The 22,338-nt window shown below is 57.9% G+C and overlaps 3 protein-coding genes across 11 annotated transcripts in view; all 3 read right to left on the bottom strand.

Moving 5' to 3' along the window:
* Positions 1-9,069: 9,069 nt before the first annotated feature.
* JOSD2 (Josephin domain containing 2) lies at positions 9,070-13,192 on the bottom strand. 5 transcript variants are annotated; one of them, XM_019741587.2, is made up of 5 exons: positions 12,823-13,192; positions 12,163-12,325; positions 10,489-10,614; positions 9,406-9,600; positions 9,070-9,323 (listed from the first exon to the last, which is right to left on the bottom strand). In XM_019741587.2, exons 2-5 carry the CDS (start codon positions 12,306-12,308, stop codon positions 9,224-9,226), a joined length of 567 nt encoding a protein of 188 aa, XP_019597146.1. In that variant the 5' UTR covers positions 12,309-12,325; positions 12,823-13,192; the 3' UTR covers positions 9,070-9,223. The 5 variants fall into 5 exon arrangements, with proteins under 5 accessions (XP_019597146.1, XP_019597143.1, XP_019597144.1 ...); XM_019741584.2 differs by having other exon boundaries at positions 12,163-12,322; XM_019741585.2 differs by having other exon boundaries at positions 12,865-13,192.
* A 145-nt stretch (positions 13,193-13,337) lies between these two features.
* Positions 13,338-17,402, bottom strand: ASPDH (aspartate dehydrogenase domain containing). 3 transcript variants are annotated; one of them, XM_074315540.1, is made up of 7 exons: positions 17,301-17,402; positions 14,966-15,110; positions 14,622-14,706; positions 14,379-14,528; positions 14,075-14,295; positions 13,851-14,005; positions 13,338-13,507 (listed from the first exon to the last, which is right to left on the bottom strand). In XM_074315540.1, the coding sequence occupies exons 2-7, from the start codon at positions 15,022-15,024 to the stop codon at positions 13,464-13,466; spliced, it is 714 nt and encodes a 237-aa protein (XP_074171641.1). In that variant the 5' UTR covers positions 15,025-15,110; positions 17,301-17,402; the 3' UTR covers positions 13,338-13,463. The 3 variants fall into 3 exon arrangements, with proteins under 3 accessions (XP_074171641.1, XP_019597140.1, XP_019597141.2); XM_019741581.2 differs by lacking the exon at positions 17,301-17,402 and adding an exon at positions 15,327-16,121; XM_019741582.2 differs by lacking the exons at positions 13,851-14,005; positions 17,301-17,402 and adding an exon at positions 15,327-16,132.
* Positions 17,403-18,079: 677 nt separating this feature from the next.
* LRRC4B (leucine rich repeat containing 4B) overlaps positions 18,080-22,338 on the bottom strand; it is a 34,577-nt gene continuing 30,318 nt past the window's right edge. For 2 of the 3 annotated variants that reach the window (XM_074315506.1, XM_019741580.2), the window contains one exon: positions 18,095-20,573. In XM_074315506.1, coding sequence (XP_074171607.1) covers positions 18,732-20,573 — 1,842 coding nt within the window. In that variant the 3' untranslated portion in view covers positions 18,095-18,731. Of the gene's footprint in view, positions 20,574-22,338 lie in introns of all 3 variants that reach the window. The other variant, XM_074315505.1, reaches the window with a different exon arrangement.

Raw genomic sequence — 22,338 nt, 5'->3', positions numbered from 1 at the left:
GGAAACAGGGTGGGCAGCGGGTCTGCTCAGGTCGCAGATGCCTCTCTCTCCTTGACCCGCGGCAGCCACCCCGTGGGCATTTCTGTGACCAAGGGAGAGAAAAGAGTGACAACTGGGAAAACAAAGAGATTGTGCAAAGCCAAAGGTGTGACAGAAAAAGCTGGTGAATAAAGGGGGAAGGGAAGGAATGGGACTGGAAAAAAAGAAGAGGAGGACAGAGACAGAGACAGAGGGGACAGAGAGGAAGAGGGAGAGAGACAGAGAGAAAGGGAGAGACTTGGAGAGATAGAGGAGGAAAGAAAGGGAGAGACAGGCAGAGCGAGATAGGGATGGAGAGAGACGGAGAGACAGGGAGAGAGACAGAAAAGGAGAGAGGGAGAGGCAGGCAGAGCGAGACAGAGGGGACAGAGAAGGAGAGAGACTGGGAGAAGGAGGCAAAGGAGAGAAGGAGCGAGAGACTTAGGGAGAGATAGAGGAAGAAAGAGAGAAAGGGAGAGAGAGACAGATGGAGGAAGACCGAGAAGAGGAAGGGAAGATGAACGTGCCCTTCCAAGTCAGGGGAAGTGTCCCTGTGTCCCCTTGTCCCAGTTAATAACGAGCTGCAGACAGATGAAAATGTGCAGCTGCAGGGCCCGGTGAGCTGATGGTCCCTGGACCGGGCAGGACATGATTTTCATAAACTGGAACATAAATCACAAGACTGTTTGTTCTGAGGCGGATAAGAATGTCACCAGCACACAGAGATGCCTGCCTGCCCTGTCGATTACCCAGTTATCCAGCTGTACAACGGGGTCTCCCAGCTCTTGGAGTAACAAGAAGATGGGGTACGGAGGACAGGATGGGGATGGGGAGGGCTGAGGTAGGGCAGGGGTGTGAGGGCCTCAAGGGGAGAGGGAGCCACTGCAGATACCAGGTGTGGGAGGAAAAGAGACTGAGAGGGAGATGAGAGAGATGAGGGAGCCGCTCAGGGAGATTGGAAGGAGGAGATATGGAGGGAGAAATGGTGAGGGGTGGGGTAGGGTATAGCTGTGCAGGAGAGAAGGGGGCGCAGAGGGGGGTGCGACAGGATGGCGGCAAAGGCAGTGCTGGCAGAACAATGGGGGTGAAGAGCGGGGTTGGAGGGAAGACAGGAGGAAAGAGTGAGTGAAAAATCAATGAAAAGAAGGTACAGGGGGAAATGAGCAAGAGTGAGGAGAGGATAGACAGGGAAAAAATAGGAGATGCCCTTGGCGGGGAGAGGGGGAGGGACAGGCATGGTGTGTGTGTGTGTGTGTGTGTGTGTGTGTGTGTGTGTGTGTGTGTGTGTGTGTGTGTGTGTGTGTGTAGAGACAGAGGGACACAGAGGGGAGAATTGAAGAGGGAAAGTGAAGAGCAGCAGGCAAAGCCGAGCTCCCTGAGCACAACCAGTAGAAGCCACCAGGCTGATGTGAGACGAAAACAGAAGGGAAGGAACCGGAAGCGAAGGGACAGGAGGAGAGAGAGGAGAGACAGAGAAGCAGATGGAGGAAGGGACGGTGTGGAGGACGGTCTCACCCACCCTGGGAATCCCCTCCCCTCATCCTCTGGGCCTGGGGACACGGTGCCTTCACACCTCCTGGGGGGCCGGCGGACGGACAGACGGACAAGGAGGAGATGAAACACAGAGAGAGGCAGGGCGGGAAAGTCAGGAGGAGGGGAGGGAAGCTTCCAGAGAGGGTGGGGTTGAGAAGAAGGTGAAAAAAGGACAGGAACATCGTTGGCGGAAGAGAAATGGGGAGAGGTGTGTGTAAAATAAAGAGGACTGAACCGTGAGGGTCAGTGTGAAAGACAAGGGTGAGAAGAATGAAGAAAACCTGTGGGATGGGGTGTGGACAGACAGACAGACAATAGAGAGATTCACAGATCAGGAGGGGAGTGGAGTAGCAGCATGACGAGAGAACGAAAAAGACACCATCAAGGTGTGAGCAGAGGAAAGTAGAATGAAACGTGAGGTAAATTGGTGCCTGGGGGAGAGAGTGTGTGTCAGACAGACAGACGGGGCAGACGAGACCGTGTGTGAGAGACCTAGGAACAGTGGAGAGAAGAAGACAGAGGTGGATGGATACCCAGAATGGGGGAGAGAGGGAGCAGAGGCTCATGGAAGGAGGGACAAGTAGAGAGACAGAGGGAGATGAGCGACAGGAAAGTTCTCTTCTTAATCTGAGCCTCCGTTTTCTCATCTGCTTCTCCAGATGGTGGGAGAGGTAATAACGCAGGACGTCTAAGGACCAGAGAACCAGCGCCCCCTGGTGGGCACCCCACACACAGTTCTAGCACTTTTCTATCTTTCTTTGAGGTCTCATTCAGTCCCCCTCTCCCCCCACCTCCCCACACTGGGGGAGTGGCTATTATTATCCACGTTATTTTCCAAATGAAGAAATAATATTGGAGCCCCAGTCTGTTGTCACTGTCACCGTGAGGTGAAGATGATTGGTTCCCTCTACAGTGGTGGTGACTGAGGCTCCTAGAGGACACCCAAACCCTTCTGTCTGGAAGATGCAGAGCTTCCACTGCTGAGAAGGAAGAAGAGAAACAGAGGAGGCTGGTGGAGTGGAGGGACAGGGAAGAACAGCGAGTTGAAGGAGCAGCTTCAGAATGTGTAAATTACCCAGCACACAGTTGGTGCTCAATTAGTGCTCCTTCCCTTTCCTGAAGGAGAGCAGGAAGGAAGAGAACAGGCAGCAGAAAGGAAGGGAAAGGGGAATGAGAGAGTGTAAGGAGGGGAGGCCGTGCTTATAAAGAGCCTGGCACACCATAGGTGCTCAATACATGCCCATTCCCTTCTTCAGGAGAGAGGAGGCAAGTGATAAAGGAGGCAAAGAAACCACCGAACAAAAATGGGGGGAAAGACAGCCTAAGGAGAGAGGGCTGTGGGTGGACATTGCCAGGCATACAGTAGGTGCTTGTTAAGTGTTAGTTCTTTTCCCAGGATAAAGAAGAGAGACAGAAAAAGGTGGGAGGGGAAAACTCCAGCACAGAGAACGAGTAGGAGAAGCTGCGAGGGGAGGAATATATGTAAAGCAATGGGCACACAGTGTTACTTGAGAAATGTCCATTGAGCTCCCTGGCAGCAAGCACAGAAAGCAGGCAGGAGGAGGGAGGCAAGCAGAGAGGAAAGGAGGAGGGAGAAGAACCTGTGAGGCAGGAAATGACAGGCAACGTATATGAAGGAGCAGCACACAGCAGGCACTCAATACATGCCTATTCCCTCCCCCAGGAGAGAACTGACATGGCAGAGAGGAGGAAGAGAAAGAAGCTGGAGTTGAGAAGGAGCCAGGGTGAAGAGAGGAAATGGGGAAGAGAGTGTGCAGGTGAGCTGGTGGGCACACAGGAGGCACTCAATAAATGCTTGCAACTCTTCCCCAGAAGAGGACCCAGAGAACACAGGGAGGGAGAAGCTGGCAGAGTGAGAGGGGCAGGGAGAAAGAGGCAAAGGAGATAAGGTGGGGTGTTAATTGCCTAGCACACGGTAGGTGCTCCAAAATTGCTTATTTTCTTCCCCAAGAAAGAGCAGATGGAGAAGTCAGAGATGAAGGAACAGGAAGAATCGAAGGGGAGGGAGTGTAAGAAAATTGTCTGGCACACAGTAGGTCTTCAATAAATGCCTCTTTCCTTCCCTGGCAGAGAGCAGAAAGAAGCATAGGACAGCAGAGACCACAGAGACAGGAGGGCGAGAAGAGGGTAGAGAAAGCACAAGCAATTGCTTGGCATACCACAGGTGCTCAATAAATGTGTGTTCCTTGCCTTGGAAGAGAGCAGAGTGGCCAGAAAGAGAGGATAGAGGAGACAGGAGGAAGAGGAAGGGAGAGAAGAGGTGTAAACTGCCGAGAGCACAGTAGGCGCTCAATATGTGTCCATTCCCTCCCCCAGGAGGGAGCAGAAAGTTGGAAGGAGAGGACATGAATAGCGAGGGAGGAAAGGAATCTGGGAAGAAAAGAGTGTAATGAGAGGAGACAGTGTAAATTTCCTGGCACAAAGTAGGTGCTCAGTAAATGCCCATTTCCTTCCCAGGAGAGACCAGGCACATCAGGAAGAAGTGAAAGGAATCAGGGTGGAAGGGACGGTATGAGGTGCAGAGGCAGTGTGTGGAAATTGCTTCACAAACACTAGGAACTTAATAAATGACCATTTCCTCCAAAGAAGGGAGTCAGAAGCACAGGAAGAACAAGCGGAGGGCACGGGAAGGGACAGGGGAGATGAGAGAATGCCAGGAGAGGCAAGGGGACATTTCAGGTACACACAGCAGGTGCTCCATACATGCTGGGAGTAGGCAGAGACCTGGAAGGGAGGCCAGGGGGAGCAGGGAGAGTCTGAGGGCAGAGGCCACAGCCCAGCCTCCTGCTGGCTGCCCCTCCCCCCAGGGCCCGGCCCGACCCTCCAGCTGCCTCGACTGGAGCCAGGACAAGGGTGCATTGTCCTGGGCCTGGCACAGCCTGGCAGGAGGGAAGGGGCTGCCCTTGTCTGCTGTGTCTGGGGCAGAGGATGGGGGTGTTGGGGCACCACCTGGTCTCTGAGTCTCTCTCTGGCTCTGTGTCTCCCTCTCTGAGTTAACATCTCCCATATCACTCTTTGTCCTGCTGTCCCACAGTCTCTTCCAGTCTCTGGGGCTCCTGCATCTATCTCTCTGTCTCTCTGTCCCATCTCTCCATCTGTCTCTTGGGCCTCTGTGTCTTGCTGTCTCTGGGAGGAAGGACCCCCAATCCCAGCCCTGGTTCCTGCCCCCCCACCCACCTGGGATCAGGGTAGGGGTGTTGAGCTCAGAGGTGGAGGAGTGAGGAAGGGAAGAAGGAGGCGAGAGGAGCAAGAGAGGTGAGGACAGAAACAGCTTTATTCAGCAGAAACCACCGCCGCAGAGGGCCCGGGGCGGAGCCTCCATCGGAGAGCTGGAGAGAGAGGTGGGGTCAGGGAGAGAAACCAAGAGAGACAGAAAGAGAGAGAGAGAGAGAGAGAGAGAGAGAGAGAGAGAGAGAGAGAGAGAGAGAGAGAGAGAGAGACAGAGACAGGGAGAGACAGAGACGGGCAGAGAGAGACAGGGAGAGAGGGAGAGAGACAGAAAGAGAAAGGGAGAGACAGGGAGAGAGATGGAGGCAGAGAGATAGAGACAAGGAGAGAGAGTGAGACAGACACGGAGACAGAGAAAGGGAGAGAGAGAGAGAGAGAGAGAGAGAGAGAGAGAGAGAGAGAGAAGAGAAGAGAGAGAGAGACAGGGGCAGGGACAGAGACAAGGAGAGAAAAGAGAAAGGGAGAGACGGAGAGAGATGGAGGCAGAGAGATAGAGACAAGGAGAGAGAGTGAGACAGACACGGAGACAGAGAAAGGGAGAGAGAGAGAGAGAGAGACAGGGGCAGGGACAGAGACAAGGAGAGAGAAAGAGAAAGGGAGAGAGACAAACAGGGAGAGATCAAGAGACAGGCGGGAGGAAGAGTCAGAGATGGTGAGAGAGAGATGGGAAGACAGGTCGGAAGACAGAGGCAGAGAGAAAGTCAGGAAGCGAGAAATGGAAAGACAGTGACAGAGACACACAGAAAGAGACAAAGGCATAAGAGAAATAGAGAGACATGGGAAGACAGGACAGATAAGAGAGAGATGATGGGGAAGAGAGAGGAAGGACAGAGGCAGACAGACTTAGGAAGGAGAGGGGGAGAGAAATGCAGAACAGGAGGGATGGAGATGAGACACAGAAAGAGCCTGAAGGAGAGACAAGAGATAGCGACAGAGAGAGGCAGAGAGCCCAAGGGGCTGGAACCGCTGTGCGGGCGGGATTCAGGGAAGTCGAGGAAGGACGCGCCCCTCTCACCTGGCGTCAGCGTCGGCAGTCACCCCAGGCCCGGCCTGCCGATTTAAGGGGTGCCCTGGGGGCGGGATCACTCCCTCTCACTGCCTTATCAGGTCAGTCCCTGGCTCTGCGAGCTAAATCGGGCCTCAGCTGTCAGCACCATAGGACGCAGGACAGCTGTCACTCCGCCTGCACCTGCCGTGTGACCACAGGGCCCCGTCCTCCCCTCCCCTCCTGCTGCTGGGCGGGGCTGGGAGCACCCTGCGTGTCTGCATAGGGCACTCCTGGAGCCCCCACCACCCACGCTCTGGGACCAGCCTGACTGGGCATTCTTGGGTGAGGGGCAGCTTGAATCAGGTGTTGCTGCCATTCGACGTGGGGGCCCCAGCAAGTGGGGGTGTTCTGTTCACCGTGGGGCAAACCGTCAGCGCTCAGTGAGTGCGCAGGCCCCAAGCTCGGAGGGTTAGCAGCGATACGGGTCTGGGCCCCTGCCCCTTCCCCTACCCTCCCTGGCTCCTCCAGGGCTCGGACCATATTAGGCCACAGCTGCGAAGGCACCTGGGGAGGTCACTCAGGCCTCAGAATAGAAATAGAAACACTTAGGGAGTCTGCCAGGCTGTCTGGGACAGGGTGGGACAGGCGACAGGCAAGACAGAGGAGGGGGCCCCAGGGGGCCCAGGGGGACAGGCACAGAGAGAGACAGGGGCCAAGAGGGACACAGAAACATCCAGAAAGAGAAACTGACAGGGACACAGATGGGGACGGGGGGTGGAGGGTGGGGGGTGTGGGGGGTGGTCAGAGACCCAGACTGGGGAGAGAAAGCCAGCTGGAGAGGCAGAGGGAGGAAGACCCTAGGAGGAAGCCTGGGTTGGGCAGGGTGGGGAATGGGGACCGCCCCCAGATTTGGGGTGTCCAGGGACCCCAGCCATTTTTCCCTTATGTGCTGTATGACTTTTCACTTTACAAGTTGCCCTTTGATGTCTGGAAGTCTTGGGAACCAGAGCTCACCAAGCCCAAATCCCCATATCACCAGTGGCTTTTATGAGAGTGTCCTGTTGGCGTCTGCTCTCTGCCTTCTTTGGGGTGTCAGAGTTTAGCTTGTGTCCTCCTTGGATGAATTTACTGTCTAGGTGGGGCCAAGCCTGAGGCCTAATGGGGGAGACATGCCCCAGGCTGTGCCCACCTGCCTCCCCCATTTCAGCCTGGCACCTAATGGGGAACCCCACTTTTGCCCAGGCCCCTCTCTACCTGCTTCCCTCCCTGGGCTCACACACACTCAAGTCTCCTAGGACAGGCCTGTGACCCCTGAAGCCATTTCCCTAGTCCCTAGTCCTTCTCCCATGATATCACCTGGCCTGTCACATCCCTTACATCCCAGTGAGCACAGCGTGTCCCCCAAACCCACTCCTCCTCCCAGGGTCCCACCTGTTGAAGGTGGTTCCACTGTTCCCAGGGTCCCAGGGCCAGACCCCTGGGTACCTTCTTACTCCCCCTCTTCCTCATTCCCAGAGCCTGCCAGGCCCAGAGCTCTCCTCTGTCACCTTGTCTGTCCCCAGGGTCCTGGCTCAGGACTCATCCTCTCCCATGTGGCCTCCACAGCCTCCTCCCAGGCCTCCCGGTCCCCAGTCTGCCCCCACATAGCCCCAGAGGGTTGCACCCAGGACTGACCTGGCCCCCTGCACAGAGCCCCCTCACCTTCCACCCCTTGGCTGGCTCTTGGAGACGCTGTGGGTTTGGGCCTAGCCAGGACCCACCATCATCTCTCATCACCTCCTCGAGTAACTACAGGGCTAATGGCTTCCCTCAGTGTTCTGGGTCTCAGAGTTATTTCCAATTCTGGAAAGGCCCCTCCCCTTCCTTACCCTCCATTCCCCTCCCACTGGCCCTCTGGAGAGCTCCCCTCAGCCTTCTAGAGCTAGCCCCCCCCAGGTCCTCTCACTTTCCTGTGGCCCCTGGAGCACCCCAAGGAACCCATGGAACCTGTTAAAGCCCCCCCACAGGGGGTAATCGTGTCCTCTTGTGTTTTCCTCCCCACCTGAGCTGTGGAGGGCAAGAGCCGGGCTGCACAGGCCAGACCCAGAGCTGGGGCTCAGGAGATAGTGAAAGGCTGACAGAACAGGGAGATGCAGGAAGGGACAACAAGCCCTGAGGGGAAGGACACGGAACGGGGGTGGGGGGCCTGCTCTGGTGAGAATGTGGGGAAGACAGCTAATGGGACCCTGGCCTTGCTCTTCTCAGGTCCCCGCTGCCCACCCTGGGCATTGTAGTCCCCCTTTGTCACCTCTCCACCTTCCCCTCCTTTCCTCTCCCTCTCCACACGAGGCACCAGCCAGCCCGAAGGCCTTTGCTCAGCTGCTCTCTTCCTGGAATGCTTTTCCTCCAGACCTGCCCATGGTGCCCTCTCTCCCCTCCTTCCAGTCTTTGCTCAAATGACACCTTCTCCTGGAGGCCCACCGCCCTACATGAACCCTAACACTGCATTTGTTTCCCATGGCTGCTCTAACAAAGTTCATGGCTTGAAACAATGCACATTTATTCTTTTAACACTTGTGGCGGCCAGACTTCCAAAATAAGTCCAACTGGACTAGAGTCAAAGTGTGGGCAGGATGAGTTCCTTCTGGGGGCCCAGGGGGAGTCTGCTTCCTTGCCTGTGCCAGCTCCTAGGAGCCGCTCTCATTTCCTGGCTCATGGCCAGTGTCTTCCAAGCCCCCATGTGGGGCTGGCTCTCAGACCCTGCCTGCTTCCTTCTTCACGTCTTTGTCTGGCTTTCCTCTCCTACTTCCCTCTCCACCTTTCAGAACCCTCACCATCCTTACTTCGGAGAGCGCAGGATCCTCTCCCTATCTCAAGGTCAACTCCCAGAGCAACCCTGACTCTCTCTGCAGCCTTCACTCCCCTTTGCCATGTGACTGAACATACCCCCAGGTTCCAGGGATTAGGCCGGGGACATCTTTTGAGGCCACTACTGCAACTGAAGGAATAGAATTGAGAGTCAAGAAATAAACCCATGCTTTCTCCTTGGCACTTATCTCTTTGAACACTCTACTGGCACCTATTTGTTCACTTCTGGTCTCTCCCTGCCACCGGAATGTGGGCCTCACGAGGGCAGGGAGGAAGCTGAGGTCCAGGGCGGTGTGACTCGCAGGAGGTCACAAAGCTGGGGGGCAGCAGAGAGCCAGCATTAGGGTTCCTGGCATGGCCCGCCTGGGTGTCCGGCCTGTGATAAACAGGAGTAACTGAAGAAAAGGGGGCCCCAGTCAGACTCGGGCCAGGCCTGGAGCAAATCTGCAGGTTTATTGAGGCAGCAGTGGCATTGGGAAGCAGAGGTGGGGGACGGGGGAGGGGCCTCCGCAGGGTCCATGAGGCGCAGGCACAGGAGCCGCACAGGGACGAGCTGGGTGGACGGCAGTGGTTCCCTCCTCCACGGCGTCAGTCTGTGCGAAGCCAGCAGCCCATTTCCTCCACGTCCCTGGTCACCACCAGCAGCACCTCACACAAGCCCTGAGCTAGGGCGGCTGCCAGGAAGGCCCTGGGCGGACAGACAGGGAGACTGAGGTCCCGGGGGCCTCCGCTGGCCTCTGGGGGAAGGGGCCTCATCACTCCCCCCTCACCTGACGCCGTCCTCATCCCCCAGGGCCTCAGGCGCCCGCAGCTTGGAGTCCAGGTTGTAGTAGATACCGTCCACCTGGCGCAGGGCCACCCAGTGCCGCCGGCGCAGGGGCAGGGACAGCAGCCCCAGCGACACGGGCGAGGGCAGGTTCAGGATCAGCCCCAGCACTTGGGGCAGGGCCAGCTGGGACAGGGGCCTGTGGGCAGGGCCGGACACGGGGCAGGGCTGAGCGGAACTGAGCGTGTGCGGCCCAGGCTGACGTGCAGCGGCGGCCCTGAACCCACCAAGGACCCTCCTCAGTCAGCCCACCCTGTTTCCTTTAAGTCACCTGTTCTCCCACCCACCCACCCACCCATCAAAACCCCCAGCAACCATCCAACTTCCTTCTATCTTCATCCCACCACCACCCACCCATCCAAGCCTCCGACCACCATCCACCCAACTCTCCATTCACTCTTCACACATCTACCATTGATCTGTCCTTTATCCATTATACACCACCAACCCACCACCCATCCAAAGTTCCCAAACAACTAACAACCATTCACCATCCAATGACCCATCTACTGTTCACCCAAACACCATCCACCCACTGATGCAGTCACCACCATCCAACCGGCCACCTACCTACCCACAAGCTTATTCAACATCCACCCAACTCACCCATTCTTTACCCATCCATTACCATCCACCCAACCACCTATTTGCTGTCCACTGCCTATCAACTAACTATCCATCCTTTATTCACTCAACCACTCACGTACCCTTCATACAGCCCATCACCCAATCACCATCTACTCAACACATCCAAGCACCATTAACCTTCCAGTTAGTCATCCAGTTACCATTAATTTACCCAATATCCATCCATCAACTCATCCATCAACCATCCAGAAATTCACACATCCTTCTATCACCTCCCAACCCATCAGTCTGCCAGCCATCATCCACCACGTAAACCTTCCACCCAACTACCTCTTCCTCCCTCCAGTCCACCCATCCCCTTCCTCCTAATTTCATCCACATTGGCCACCATCATGAGGCATTCACTATCACGCAGCCCCCACGGCACCAAGCCTCCCACCTCCTTCTGTCCCACCACACTGCAGCCAGGCCCAGTCCCTGCAGGGCGGCCATAATCACGTTGACGTCATAGTTGCCGGTGCCCAGGAGGCTGCGATGGGGGTTCAGCCGGCAGTCGGGGGCCAACCTGGTTGGGGGGTGATCAGAGTCTGAGTTCAGGGTCACTGGAAAGGCCTCCCCACAAAGCAGGAGAGTCCCAGGGTCCATGAGTCACCCACCCTTTGAACTCTTCCCTCTCTTTAACCCTTGCGACTCATCAGCCCCAGGCCCTACTCTGCCTGTCCTGCTCTCTGCCCTCTCTCCTCCAACCACATCTTCCTGTTCAGGCCTTGTCCTCTGCCACCGGGACCCTCACCCAGCCTCGTCTCCCCCCTCCCGTCCATCTCCCACAGGACCAGGGGATCTTTTACACCTGGTGCTGACCCTGCCCTCCTCTGCTCCCAGCCCTGCCTGGTGCCCTGTCACCCCAGGATAGAGTTCCAGCCCCTCAGCCTGGCCTTAGAGGCCCCACATGGTCAGGTCCCTGCTGGCCCCTTCCCAGCCACCTGTCTCCAACCACATCTCTTGTGATCCTGCCCCAGCCTTCCCTCCAGCTGTCCCCAGAGCAGGACTGTCACCCGCCAGTACTCGTCTCTCAGGCCCTGCCTCCTCTGAACAACAGCACCTTTGTTCTCTCTGGGCTCTTGGTGGTCAGGGCAGTGGGAGAGGGTGGAAAGGAGAAAATCTGTATATTAGTTTTCTGTGTATTCTGTTTGCCTGGCCCCCTCAGGGCAGGGCTCGTATCGGACACATCTTTAGGTCTCCAGCATGGCCTTGGCACGACTGTGTTGAATGACACAGGAGATGAGTCAATTCTCTAATAATCAATCTGAGGGGCTAAGACTCAGCCTGAGGATGCTGATGCTGGGGGCCCATGGGAGGGCTTCAAGCAAGAGAGAGGGAGACAGGGTCTCTTCTGGGTATAGGATCCTGTGGAGCCTGCCAGGGGTGGAGAGACTGGAGGCTGAAGGGAGGATCCAAGGGACAACGGGTACTGAGCTGGGGCCAGGGCTGTGGGAAAAGGAGGGGGACGAGGCAGAGAGATAATGAAGAAGTGATGTTTGAAATCTTGAACAGTGAGGAGGAACATTCCAGGCTGCGAAGAGGACGAAGCCATGACAGGCAGAAAGAACAGTTTGTGCAAAGGCCCAGGGGCATCATAGTGGGGGTCCTTTAGGGACAGGAGAGGAATGTGGTTTTTAGGGAGCAGTGAGATGTGAAGCTGCAGAGGCCAGTGGGGAACAGAGCACGGAGCGGCTTGGATACCAGGCTGCAGGCTTTGGGACTTCTCCCCGGGATGCTGGGGAGCCACGGGAAGGCTGTGAGCAGGGGAGAGACAGGGGTAGCACTGCGGCATGTGAGGAGGGACTGGAGGAGAATAACCAGAAATGGGGAGGCTAGAGGGAAAGTGGGGACCAAGGCCCAGATAAGAGAGTTGAGTTGGCCTGAGTTGGGGTGAGGCCCTGGGGATGAACAGGGAGGCAACATGTCCATCTCTGAGTCCCAGGGTCCAGCTTAGGCATGTGATGGGGTAGCAGAAAGCCGCTGGGCTCTGCCCCTGCCTTGCTGAGACCCAGGTGGGTGGCTCTGCCTCTGTGAGCCCCGCTTCTCCAGGGGTTGGGTGGGTGACGGTCACCTCTTGCAGATCTCATCGGCAGCCTCCTGGCTAAAGAGTTGCTGCTGGAGGACGTTGTTGAGGGCGTGGATGGCACACAGCTCCAGGCGCTGCCGCTCATGGTACACGGAAGGCGGGCTCGGCTGTGCTCCCGGGCCCTGGGACATGCCGCCCTCGGCTCCTGCTTTGGGGGTGGGGGAGAAAGTGTTCAGGGGACTGGGATCTAGAGGCCCAACTTGTCAGCAGGCCCTAGGGGCACGACCATTGAGACCGGGGCTCAGAGCAGCCTGAGGGAACACTGGGCCCTTGACCCTTTTTCAGGGTTGCTCTTCTGGCAATAGGGTACACCCTCCATCCTCCATTCCTAGGAAAAAGCCTCCTTTTTCTGCTCACCTAGCAACACAGGAATACCCCCACCACATCCCTAAGTGAAAGGGTCCTATGGTGGTCACCTAGCAACAGAGAACCCCCCCCACCAGGTAACAAGTCTCTCCTCTGGTTACTTAGCAACAGAGGAATCCTCCTCTCCTGTCTTTAGGTAACAGGGTCTCTTCTGGTCGCCTAGCAACAAGACGACTCCCGTCCCCTGTCACTAAACAACAGGGTTTTCTCTTCCTGTCACCTGGCAACAGGGCCCCCTCCCCGGACACCAAGTAACAGAGCCCTTTCCCCAACCCGTACCCCAACCGCAGCGCTTGCCCGTTGCCCAGCAACGCCCCTCACCCCGCCTGCCTCTCTCCTGGCCGGAACCAGGGGCTCCCGCATCCCCCTGGGCGCCGACTGTAGGCTCCGAGTGTGGGGCGGGCAGCACGGCGCTGACTGGGCAGGCCGGACGGACCACAGCTCCCGGCGGCCGCCGCGTGCCGGACTACGACTCCCGGCGGTCCCTGCAAGTGCTCTTACTCCGCACGGAACGTCTAGGCAAACATGGCCCGGAAGTTCCGCTACTGCTCGGAGAACGCGGGACTGTAGTTCTCCGCGGAGAATCCCGGAAGTGTGCCCTACAGAGTCCCCTTCGCTCACGCCCACGCCCCCTAGTGCTCAGAGGATTCTGGGAAATGTAGTGGGTACGCTCTCGCGATAGCTTCCAGGCTTTTTGCTCCTGGGGTTCCTGCCCCCTGATATGGCCTAATGTATAGTGCGAATGCGCAGCTTTACGTCACAGAGAATTACAAGGGAGTAGAGACACCAGGCTGTGCAGTAAGAACCTCCAATCTTTACTGAGACAGGAGGGAGGTCCGGGGAAACTGAGGCCAGGGCAGCTGCAGGACGGTGGTGGTGGGGAGGTAAATGAGAGGAGGATGTCTTCTACGGAAGGCTTCTCAGCAGAGATGGATCCCCGGCCTTGAGGGGAGCTGGCAGCAGCCTGCGGGCAGATACGAGGGATGAAAGGCCGAGACAGAGAAATGAGAGAGAGAGACACCTGGAGGAAGGGACAGACCAAGGTTGGGGTGGAGGACCTAGAGAAAGGGACCAAAACCCAGAGTGGGAGAGAGACCCAGCAAAAGGGACAAAGACCTGGGGAGTGGACAGAGACACAGATAAAAAGATTCAAAGTCATGGCATAGAAGGTTAAGGAGACTCAGAAATAAAGATCAACCAACAATCACAAAAGCAGAACTGCAGGATCGAGACCCAAGCTCTGCAGAGCATAGAGCCCATGGCTTCGGGACAGGGGCCGCTAGCACTGGGGAGGGGCCTGGCCTCACCCAGGAGGCTGCGCCAGAAGGCAGTAACCGTGGCTGAGCCGGTGACAGCGCCTGGCGCGGCTGGGTTCTCTCTGTGGGTGTGCACAGCAAAGCTCCGTCCTGTGGGGCCTGGGGGTCCGCTCAGCTCCACGTCCACCACATGCATGTCGGTGAGGCTGGGGCAAGCAGGGTGGTCAGTCTGGCTGGCCCAGTCCCAGCCCAAACTCCCAACCAGCTTAGCTCACCTGAGATCAGCCACAAGCACCCCGATCACACGGTCGAAGCCCAGGCTGGGGGCAGCCAAGGCAGCAGCCGCCATGGTGTTGGAGTTGCGGGGGGCAAATGGGCAGAGTCCACGGACAGGGCCTTCATACAGCACAGTGCGAGACCCGCTGCTGTGCGCTGCCGCCAGGGGTCCCTCAAGCCGGAAGCCATCAGGATGTGTGGCCATAGTAACACGGAGGCTCTAGAAGTTAAGAGCCAGGGTCAGGGGGCCCTGGGGTCTCTGCAGGCCCCCTCTGGATCCTGGGGAGCCCAACAGGCCCTCACCTGGAGGCCTCCAGCTGCATCCAGTCTGCTGATGTCCTCAGTTCCCCACAGGGCCCCCCGGGCCACGAACACAGCATGGTGCCACCGGTGCGAGGCCTCCAGGAGCTGCTGTTCTGTGGCCTGGTCAGCGAGTGCTGACGGGGACCCCACCTGGGGTAGTTGAAGGTGGGAGGGACTGAGGTCGGGATGGGTAGGTCCCACTTTGGGGTGGGGTGGGGCCGAGGCGGAAGGGGTAGGGCTCACCAGGAGATTGGCGTGGCGCAGGATCTGTGCCCCAGATTCGTGGATTATTTTGGGATGGGCCACTTCCACCACAAGGTCAGGGTGCCTGGGAGAGGGGAGAGATGGGGGAGGGCCTTGGAGAGGTATAAGGCCTCCCCTCCCCAGATTTCCTTAGTCTATAGAGGCCTGTCATTCTTCACCCTAGCCTGGGAGGGGGAACAGGATGTATGGGCTTGTCTCATTTCACATTTGGGTGAACCAAGGCCCAGAGAGTGTAAGGGACTCCCTTGAGATCACACAGCAGCTAAGGAAGGCCAAAACAGGAGCTTCAGGGTGCCCCACTCTCTCATGGCGAGGTCACTGACCTCTCCCCAAGAGCAGCGAGGTTCTGGAGCTGCAGGGAGGGGGGCACGCTCCCCGCCATTCGTCCTGGGTCACGATTCCAGACAAAAACAAGTTCTAGGCCCAGTTCCGGTCCCTGAGTCAGCAAATGGGAGACCAGGGACTGTCCTAGGGAGAGGGAAAGAAACTCAGAGGGGAACAGAGAGAGGGGGACAGAGACACAGAGAAGGAGGCAGCCCTGTGGTGGGGAATGGAAGACGATCAGGCAGACAGACAGCCAGGGCACAGATAAAGGCACAGATGAAAGGTGTGTTTGTGGAGGACATGGGGGCGTTGGGGGCTTCAGGAGGGGGCCTGGGGAAGAGGCCCCAGACAGGGACTCACCAAGCCGGCCGTAGCCCACCACCCCCACCCTCTGCGGGACCCTGTCGAGGGCCATGTCCTTGAATCTGGTGGTCTGCGATCCGAGCACCGTCACCTGCTGGCTGCCCCCCAACACACACACACCAGACCTGGGCAGCCGCTGATCTTTGGACATTTGACCCTTGAGCCTTTCCCAAGCTTTCCCCCTTCCCAGCAGAGGCCCAGAGGTGAGGGTGCAGATTTGCTGGGTGGGGGCGGGGTGACAATCCTGGGGGCAGTGGGCATGATGGTTTGGGGTTCCAGTGGCCCTGCGTGGCCCCCACTGTATGGGCTGCTTCCTTCTCTGCATCACTCCCTCCTTCCTTCCTGCTGATGTGGAAAATTTCCTCTGCAGTCCCCCGCCCCCCCTTCTGGCCGGCCAGGTTGTCATGGAAACTGCATCCTGCTTGGGGTGGGGGTTGAGAGGGCTGGGAGCAGGGAGAGGAGATGGTGATGGGGCCTCTGGGCTCTCAGTGCCCTTTGTGCATTTCCAGTTCCCATTCTTGTGGCCGCTGCCCTGCACCTTGGCACCGTGTTTGTCAACACTGTCAACGGTCCTCCATGTTGTCCTCCCTTTGGGTCTCTGTATCTCTCCGATCTCTCTCCGTCTCCATCTCTTGTTTCTCCACCCTGGATCGCCATCCTTCCAGCCCCTGCCCCCATCTCCTCTGGGCTGGCTGCCATTCTGTCCCCAGCTGGGCCAAGACATCATTTCCTCCCCACCGCAAGGTCCGCAAGGTCCGAGGGAGGCCTGGCCTGGTCATGCCCTGTCGTCTCCCCACATCGCAGCGGGAGATGGAGTTCCCCTCACCCCAGCCCCTCTCCAGAACCTCCTTCAGTTCACCTTGACTTCTCATCTTTCATCCTCCCCTTCCCCAGCTGTGCCATCTGGCCCCCCCACCCTGTGCTGTATTCTCACTCCCAAGCCTGTCCCTCCCCACTCCCCACTTCCCACAGGTCAGTGAGAAGCCTTTGAGGCCTGAGGAGGCCATGAGTGCCCCCCAAAATGAGCCTCAGCCAGTGCACCTCATGGGTGCCCGGCATTGGAAATGGTGGAGGCTGCGGCAGTGCTGGTTCCCTGCCCCCAACTGCCACCTGGTACCCGCTGCAGCGTTGCCACGGCAACCAGGATTGGCTCTGAAAGAGGACCAGGGAGAAAGAGAGCATGAAAGAGGGAGTGAGGGGTAGAGTCCCAAGTTGACAGGCGACAGAGCAGACGTGCAGACAGAGAGAGCCGGGCAGCTGATAAGGGAAGAATTTGCTTTAGCCTCAGGAGGGGGAAGAGATAAGATGCTGTGGGGCAGAAACAGACAGGGAAGAGGGGCAGGGCCACCCTGGACTGGAGCCAGGCCCTCACAGAGCACACTGGGCCCTGGTGGGGACCTGGGGGCTTCCTGCCTGCCCCGCATTCAGTCCTCAACTCCATGGGGCCTGAGTGTCGCACACAGCTCCCACGCCTGCTGTATGTGCTGCCAGGTTGGGCTGAGGTGAGAGAGAAAACGGCTGAGATCCAGCCTACTCCCCGGCCTAGTTCTGTGTGTCCATGGCCGAGTCAGCCTGGACTGGCCCCTCATCCAGAGTGGCCCCACTGCTTCCATCGGTCTCTGCCTGTCTAGACAGCAGGAGATGGCAGCCCAGGGGAGCCCAGCCCCCCCAAGGCTGAAATGCCAGCACCCTGGCCTCCCCCAGCCCCACCAGCAGCTGCCCACTGTCCTGGGTGGCCCCTGGGTTTGCTCCCACTTGCTGGCTCTGGGGGCTCTGCATGTGGCCCCCTGCCCTTCTGAGCACCAGCATAGGCCCCTCCCAGTCCCGGACCCCATCCGTCCTGCCTCTGCGTTAACAAGATGGAAGTGCAGCTCTGCCCTGCCCTGCAGGTCCCAGCTGCAGCTGTAGCATCTCACACCACATTACTCCTTCCCTCCCTTTCACCTTCCCCTTCCCCGTGTCCCGCCTGACCCGCTTTCTCTGTGGCAGTGTCTTCAGTGGGTTTGCAGTGGGGATGGACGCTCTCTGGGTTGGCTCTGTCATGGGCTGAACTGTGTCCCTCAGTAAGATGTATTGAAGTCCTGACCTCCAGGGCCTGTCTCTGAGTGTGACCTCATTTGGAAACAGTCTTTGTAGACGATCAAGTTGAGACAAGGTGATGCTGGAGTAGGAAGGGCCATCATCCAATATGACCCATGTCCTTATAAAAAGGGGGAATTGGGAAACAGAGACAAGCATGCACAGAGGGAAGGCAATGTGGAGACACAGGGAGAACGCCAGGTGGAGATCGGGGTGACGCTGCCACCAGGCCAGGAACGTCTGGCGCGACCAGAAGCTGGAAGAGGCAGAGAAGGGTCCTCCCCTACAGGTTCCAGAGGGGGCTGAGCCTGTCACACCTGAGCTCAGACTCCCGGATCCAGAACTGTGAGGCACCACATTCCTGCTGTCCTGGGCCACCCAGTTGTTACTACTTGTTGCAGTAGCCCCAGGAAACTAATAGGGGTCCCTTGGTTTCTGCTGAGAAGTGGGGACAGGGGAGACGACCCCAGTACCTACCTCAAAAGAGCAGTGGGGAGATTAAATACTAGTGCCGGGTGACCGAGCCCTTCCTTGTGGGACCTCTGAGCTCAAGGATGAGGGTACTCAGCACCCGAGGGGACAGCACCCCCACCTTCCTTAAGGGCCTGAAACATCCTCTCATTCTGCTCCCCACCCACATTCACTTCGTTTTTTCTCTCCTCCATGCTTTCATGACCAAAAAAAATATTTTTTTACTTTTTCCGTGTTTTTTTTTTTTAAAGTAATTACAGAGCAGGTAGTCGTTGACGCAAACCTCCCTTCAGTATCAAAAGAGTCTGTGGTGTGGGTGAGGGCTGGGGTGATTGTGGGGGTGGGCTGAGGCTGCCCCACCCCCAGCCAAGGGGCCTAAAGGACAGGAATGGATTCAGTAGAGGGCAGGGCCAGGGGGTCTGGAGGTGCTGACGACCATGTGTCTCTCTCTTCAGTTTCGAGGGTGGACAGGTGGGGACTGGGGACAGGCGTCAAACTGCAAAAAATGAACCGTAAAAGGAGGGTTGTTGGGGGTGAGGGGAAAGGACGCCCCTCCAAAAAGCTCCTCTCCCCTGGAAGGTAGAGGGCCAGGATGGTTGGTCAGGAGAGCGAGGAGGAAAAGCGGAGGGTTCCGGCCACTTCTCCTGAATCCCACATCGCCTCGGGGCACCCAGAACCACGGGGCTCCATGCCTGGGGCCCCACCCTGTCCTTGCTGGGCCAGCCGCCCTGGGGTCCAGATGGGCTCTGCGCCCGTCTTCCCCGACCTTCCCTGGGCGGTCCGCAGGGGCTGTGGCTGTGGGGAGGGTCCCAGTAGGTCCCGAGCCCGGGGCCCCCCCGGGCAGTGGCAGCGTCAGATCTGCGTCTCTTGAACGTTCTCCTTGGAGCCGCTCTTGAAGAGCAGAGGTTCGTGGATGGAGTTGAGGCCGGGCGGGCCCTTGCCCCCGCAGCCCCCACCGCTGGGGTTGCTGCTGTAGTGCGCCTTGAAGGCGGCCGCCACATAATGGTGGTGGTTGAGGTGGTCACGCTCCAGGGCGGGCAGGGCCAGGTGGCTGTCCCCGCCCACGCCACCTCCACTGGCCACAGCAGCAGCCGCGGCCACGGACACGGCCGAGGCGGCGGGCAGCTCGTCTTCCACGTTGATGATCTCCACCGTGCGTGTGGGCCCGTGGTGCTTGTGGAGCTGGTGCTGCTTGCGCAGCTTGTAGAAGGCCACAAGCATCACGGCGGCCATGAACGTGATGGCCACGAAGCAACCGATGATGATCTTCGTGGTCTTCATGACGTCGTCCAGGTCCTTGAGGGCGTTCTCTGTCACGTCCGTGATGGGCACCGTGAACGCCTTCTCCGTGGGCCTTGAGGAGCGTGGGGCAGGTGCAGTGGTGGACGAGGAAGCGGGGCCGGCCGCATCCCCGGGCCGGCCGCCGCCCCAGACTCCGTCGGTTGTGGGCCCCGGCGGCTCCTTCTCTGTCCCCCGTGCCTGCAGGACCTCCTCTCCGGGCTGCGTCTCCAGGGTCTCCACGGTCACCGTGGTGAAGTAGGTGTAACCACCACTGCCCCCTCCGCCAGCACCGCCCCCTGGGCCGCCCCCACCGCCAGCAGCACCGCCGGCCGCCACCGGGTCCACGGCTGAGACGTTGAGCGTGGCTGAGGCAGTGGTGTTGCCCGCCGAGTTCGTCACCATGCACGTGTACTGGCCCGTGTCCTGCACGGTGACATTGGTGAAATTGAGGGTGCCGTCGTGCAGGACGGAGATGCGCACGCGGTAGGAGCCGTGGGTCATGAGGGTGCCGTTGGGCGTCAGCCAGTTGACCGAGGTCATGGAGGTGCCCGTGCGGCACTTGAGCTCTGCGGCCATGCCCTCGGTGACATTGAGGTCCGTGGGCGGCTCTACGATGACCGGTGCGTAGCAGGTGAAGTGAGACTGGTCCAGCTCTCCGATGTAGCGGCCCTTGAGGCCGGCGGGTGCGTGGCAGCGGGCGCAGCAGGTCGTGTTACTCGGCACCGTCTCCTTGAGCCACCAGCTCAGCCAGAGTACGTCGCAGTTGCAGTGCCAGGGGTTATGGTTGAGGTGGACGCGCTCCAGGCGGTGCAGGGGCGTGAAGAGGTCGTGGGGCAGCGACATCAGGTTGTTGTGGGACAGGTTGAGTTCCTCCAGCGACTTGAGGTCATCGAAGGCGTTGCGCTCGATGGTGGCCACCTGGGCGTGCATCAGCCACAGCTTGCGGAGGCTGGTGAGGCCCTGGAAGGAGCCCGGGCGGATCAGGTCCAGCCGGTTGCCCGACAGCTCCAGCTCCTCCAGGCGCAGCAGGGCCGTCAGGTTGGGGATGTCCTTGAGGTTGCACATGCCCAGGTTGAGGTAGCGCAGGTTGACCAGGCCCTCGAAGGCCGCCTCCGAGATGTACTCCAGCCGCTTGAGCTCGCCCAGGTCCAGGCGCCGCAGCGAGGGCACGCGGTTGAAGGCGTAGGAGGGGATGCTTTCGATGGGGTTGTTGCGCAGCCAGAGCTCCCGCAGTTTGGATAGGTACTCGAAGGCTTGCGTGGGCACCGTGGTCAGCCGGTTGTCGAACAGCTCCAGCGTGTTCAGGCTGGGCAGCCCGTTGAAGGCGCCCACCTCGATCTTACGCACCAGGTTCTTGCTCAGCTGCAGGATCTCCAGGTGCCGCAGGTGCTTGAATGTGTCTGTCCGGATCACCTGGGGTGGGGGCGCGAGAGACACCGGTCAGTGATGCACAAGGAAACGTAAGGAGCGCCAAGCCGTCACGTGCTGGCGCGCGAGGGGCGGAGCGTCCCGAGCTCTCCATCTTTGCTGGTGGGAGAGTAAGATCGGAAGGCCACTTTGGAAAATGGTCTGATTGTTTCTTATCAACCTGAGAGTTACCCCATGACCCTGCCTTCACACTCCTGAGACTTTCCCCAAGAGAAATGGGGACAGAGGCCCATCCCACTGCCTATGGTGGGTGCTCACAGCACCTGGGTTCATTCTGGCCTAAACCGGAGGCCGCCCACATGTCCGTAAAGGGGGAAGGACAGCGCGCGTGCAGTGGAACACGCCGGCTCAGTCGTGATAAGGGACGAACTATCAACACGCGCAACGGCTTGGGTGAATTTCACCGGCTTCGTGTTGAGCACGAGAAGCCAGACGCACAGTGTACAAGCGGTGGGACCCGACTCGTCCTTCGCTCTAGACCTGCTGAGCGGTGTCTCTGGGCGTGTGTGTGGGACAGGCCGGCAAGGGGCATGAGGGAACTTCCTGGGGTGATAGAAATTGGGGTGGTGGTTGCATGGGTGAATGCAGCTGTTAAAACTGTGCACATAAAACGGGGGCATTTTATTATATGTATATTACACCTCAATAAAAAAGATTAAACAGCAGCTAACGTGTTGAGCACGTCTTCAGTGCTAGACTCTGTTCTAAATGCTTCGTGGGCAACAACTGATTCAATCCAACAAACCGTCCTGTGCAATAGGTACTTATTCCACACCTGAAACTGAAATCCATAAGCTCAGAAAACCAGATTTTTCATTACTTTGGCACCAAATCCCATTTGGTGGCAAAACCTGATCAGAACTCATACAAGCTGTTTAGGCCTTTTATTGGTCCCACTCATGTGACTGTTCAAACCTTCCACTCTAGAAACATCCGCACGTTTGATTAGGGGCATGAGATGCACTGCGGTGCCATGAAAGGTGTGCTATCCATTATTACCTTTCTGCTACCAGAAAGGCAAAACACATCTGGTCTCAAGTGTTTCACATGCGCGATTATGAATTCTCCCCATTTATGTGGTAAGGAACAGAGGTACAGAGAGGTACAGCGACTTGCCTAAGGTCACACAGGAGGAGACAGCAGACCTGGGATTGGACTGAGGTTGTCTGGCTCCAGAGTCCAGGCTCTTAACCCCTGAACGTGGCCACCACTCTTGGGGCTGAGGCTGCCGGGCCCCAGAAGGGGCAGTGCTGTGCTGGGCCTAGAAGGCAGAGTCTCACCAGATTCTCCTCACTGATCACCGTGCCGGGTACACTGAGGCACAGAAGTCCATATAGCCATCGGATGGCATTTCTGAAGCCTAGTCAATGCCATGGGGGATGCTCGCATTATAATATTAAGGGGAAATGGAGAGCACCAAACAGCGTACTGTGCGGTCGACACTTTGTAAAACTTAAAAAGAGGCCAAAGAATTAGGTAGCCGCACATAAGTGTCAGGAAAAGACTGTAAGGAAATAGTGTGAGTTCTTTTTACAGTGAACTCCAGCTGTTGGGGATTATGGGCAATTTTTACTCTTAGTTATTTTTTTTTTCCTTCAATGGACAAAAACTACTTTTATAATCAGTAGAAAAGCACTTTTTAAAAAGTTTAAAAAGCGAGACCGTACCTGAAAGGCACCCAGCATAAGGAACAGCAGTATTCCTGGTACAATCACACTCAGAAAACAGTTTGCCACTATTTACCCCAGCA

Source organism: Rhinolophus sinicus, linkage group LG11, assembly GCF_036562045.2.
Source record: "Rhinolophus sinicus isolate RSC01 linkage group LG11, ASM3656204v1, whole genome shotgun sequence".
In the NCBI taxonomy this organism is placed as follows: domain Eukaryota; kingdom Metazoa; phylum Chordata; class Mammalia; order Chiroptera; family Rhinolophidae; genus Rhinolophus; species Rhinolophus sinicus.
This window is presented reverse-complemented; position numbering and strand designations above follow the sequence as displayed.

Excerpts from the sequence above, each read along its gene's own strand:
- JOSD2 (XM_019741587.2), bottom strand. The coding sequence starts at position 12,308 with ATGTCCCAGGGCCCGGGAGCACAGCCGAGCCCGCCTTCCGTGTACCAT. Across the intron at positions 10,615-12,162 it reads GCCGATGAGATCTGCAAGAG|GTTGGCCCCCGACTGCCGGC; the intron begins GTGACCGTCACC and ends CCCCCCAACCAG. Across the intron at positions 9,601-10,488 it reads GTGTGGTGGGACAGAAGGAG|GCCCCTGTCCCAGCTGGCCC; the intron begins GTGGGAGGCTTG and ends CCCTGCCCACAG.
- ASPDH (XM_019741581.2), bottom strand. The coding sequence starts at position 16,056 with ATGATGTCTTGGCCCAGCTGGGGACAGAATGGCAGCCAGCCCAGAGGA. Across the intron at positions 14,296-14,378 it reads ATGCAGCTGGAGGCCTCCAG|AGCCTCCGTGTTACTATGGC; the intron begins GTGAGGGCCTGT and ends CTTAACTTCTAG. Across the intron at positions 13,508-13,850 it reads CTTCTGGCGCAGCCTCCTGG|GCTGCTGCCAGCTCCCCTCA; the intron begins GTGAGGCCAGGC and ends ATCTGCCCGCAG.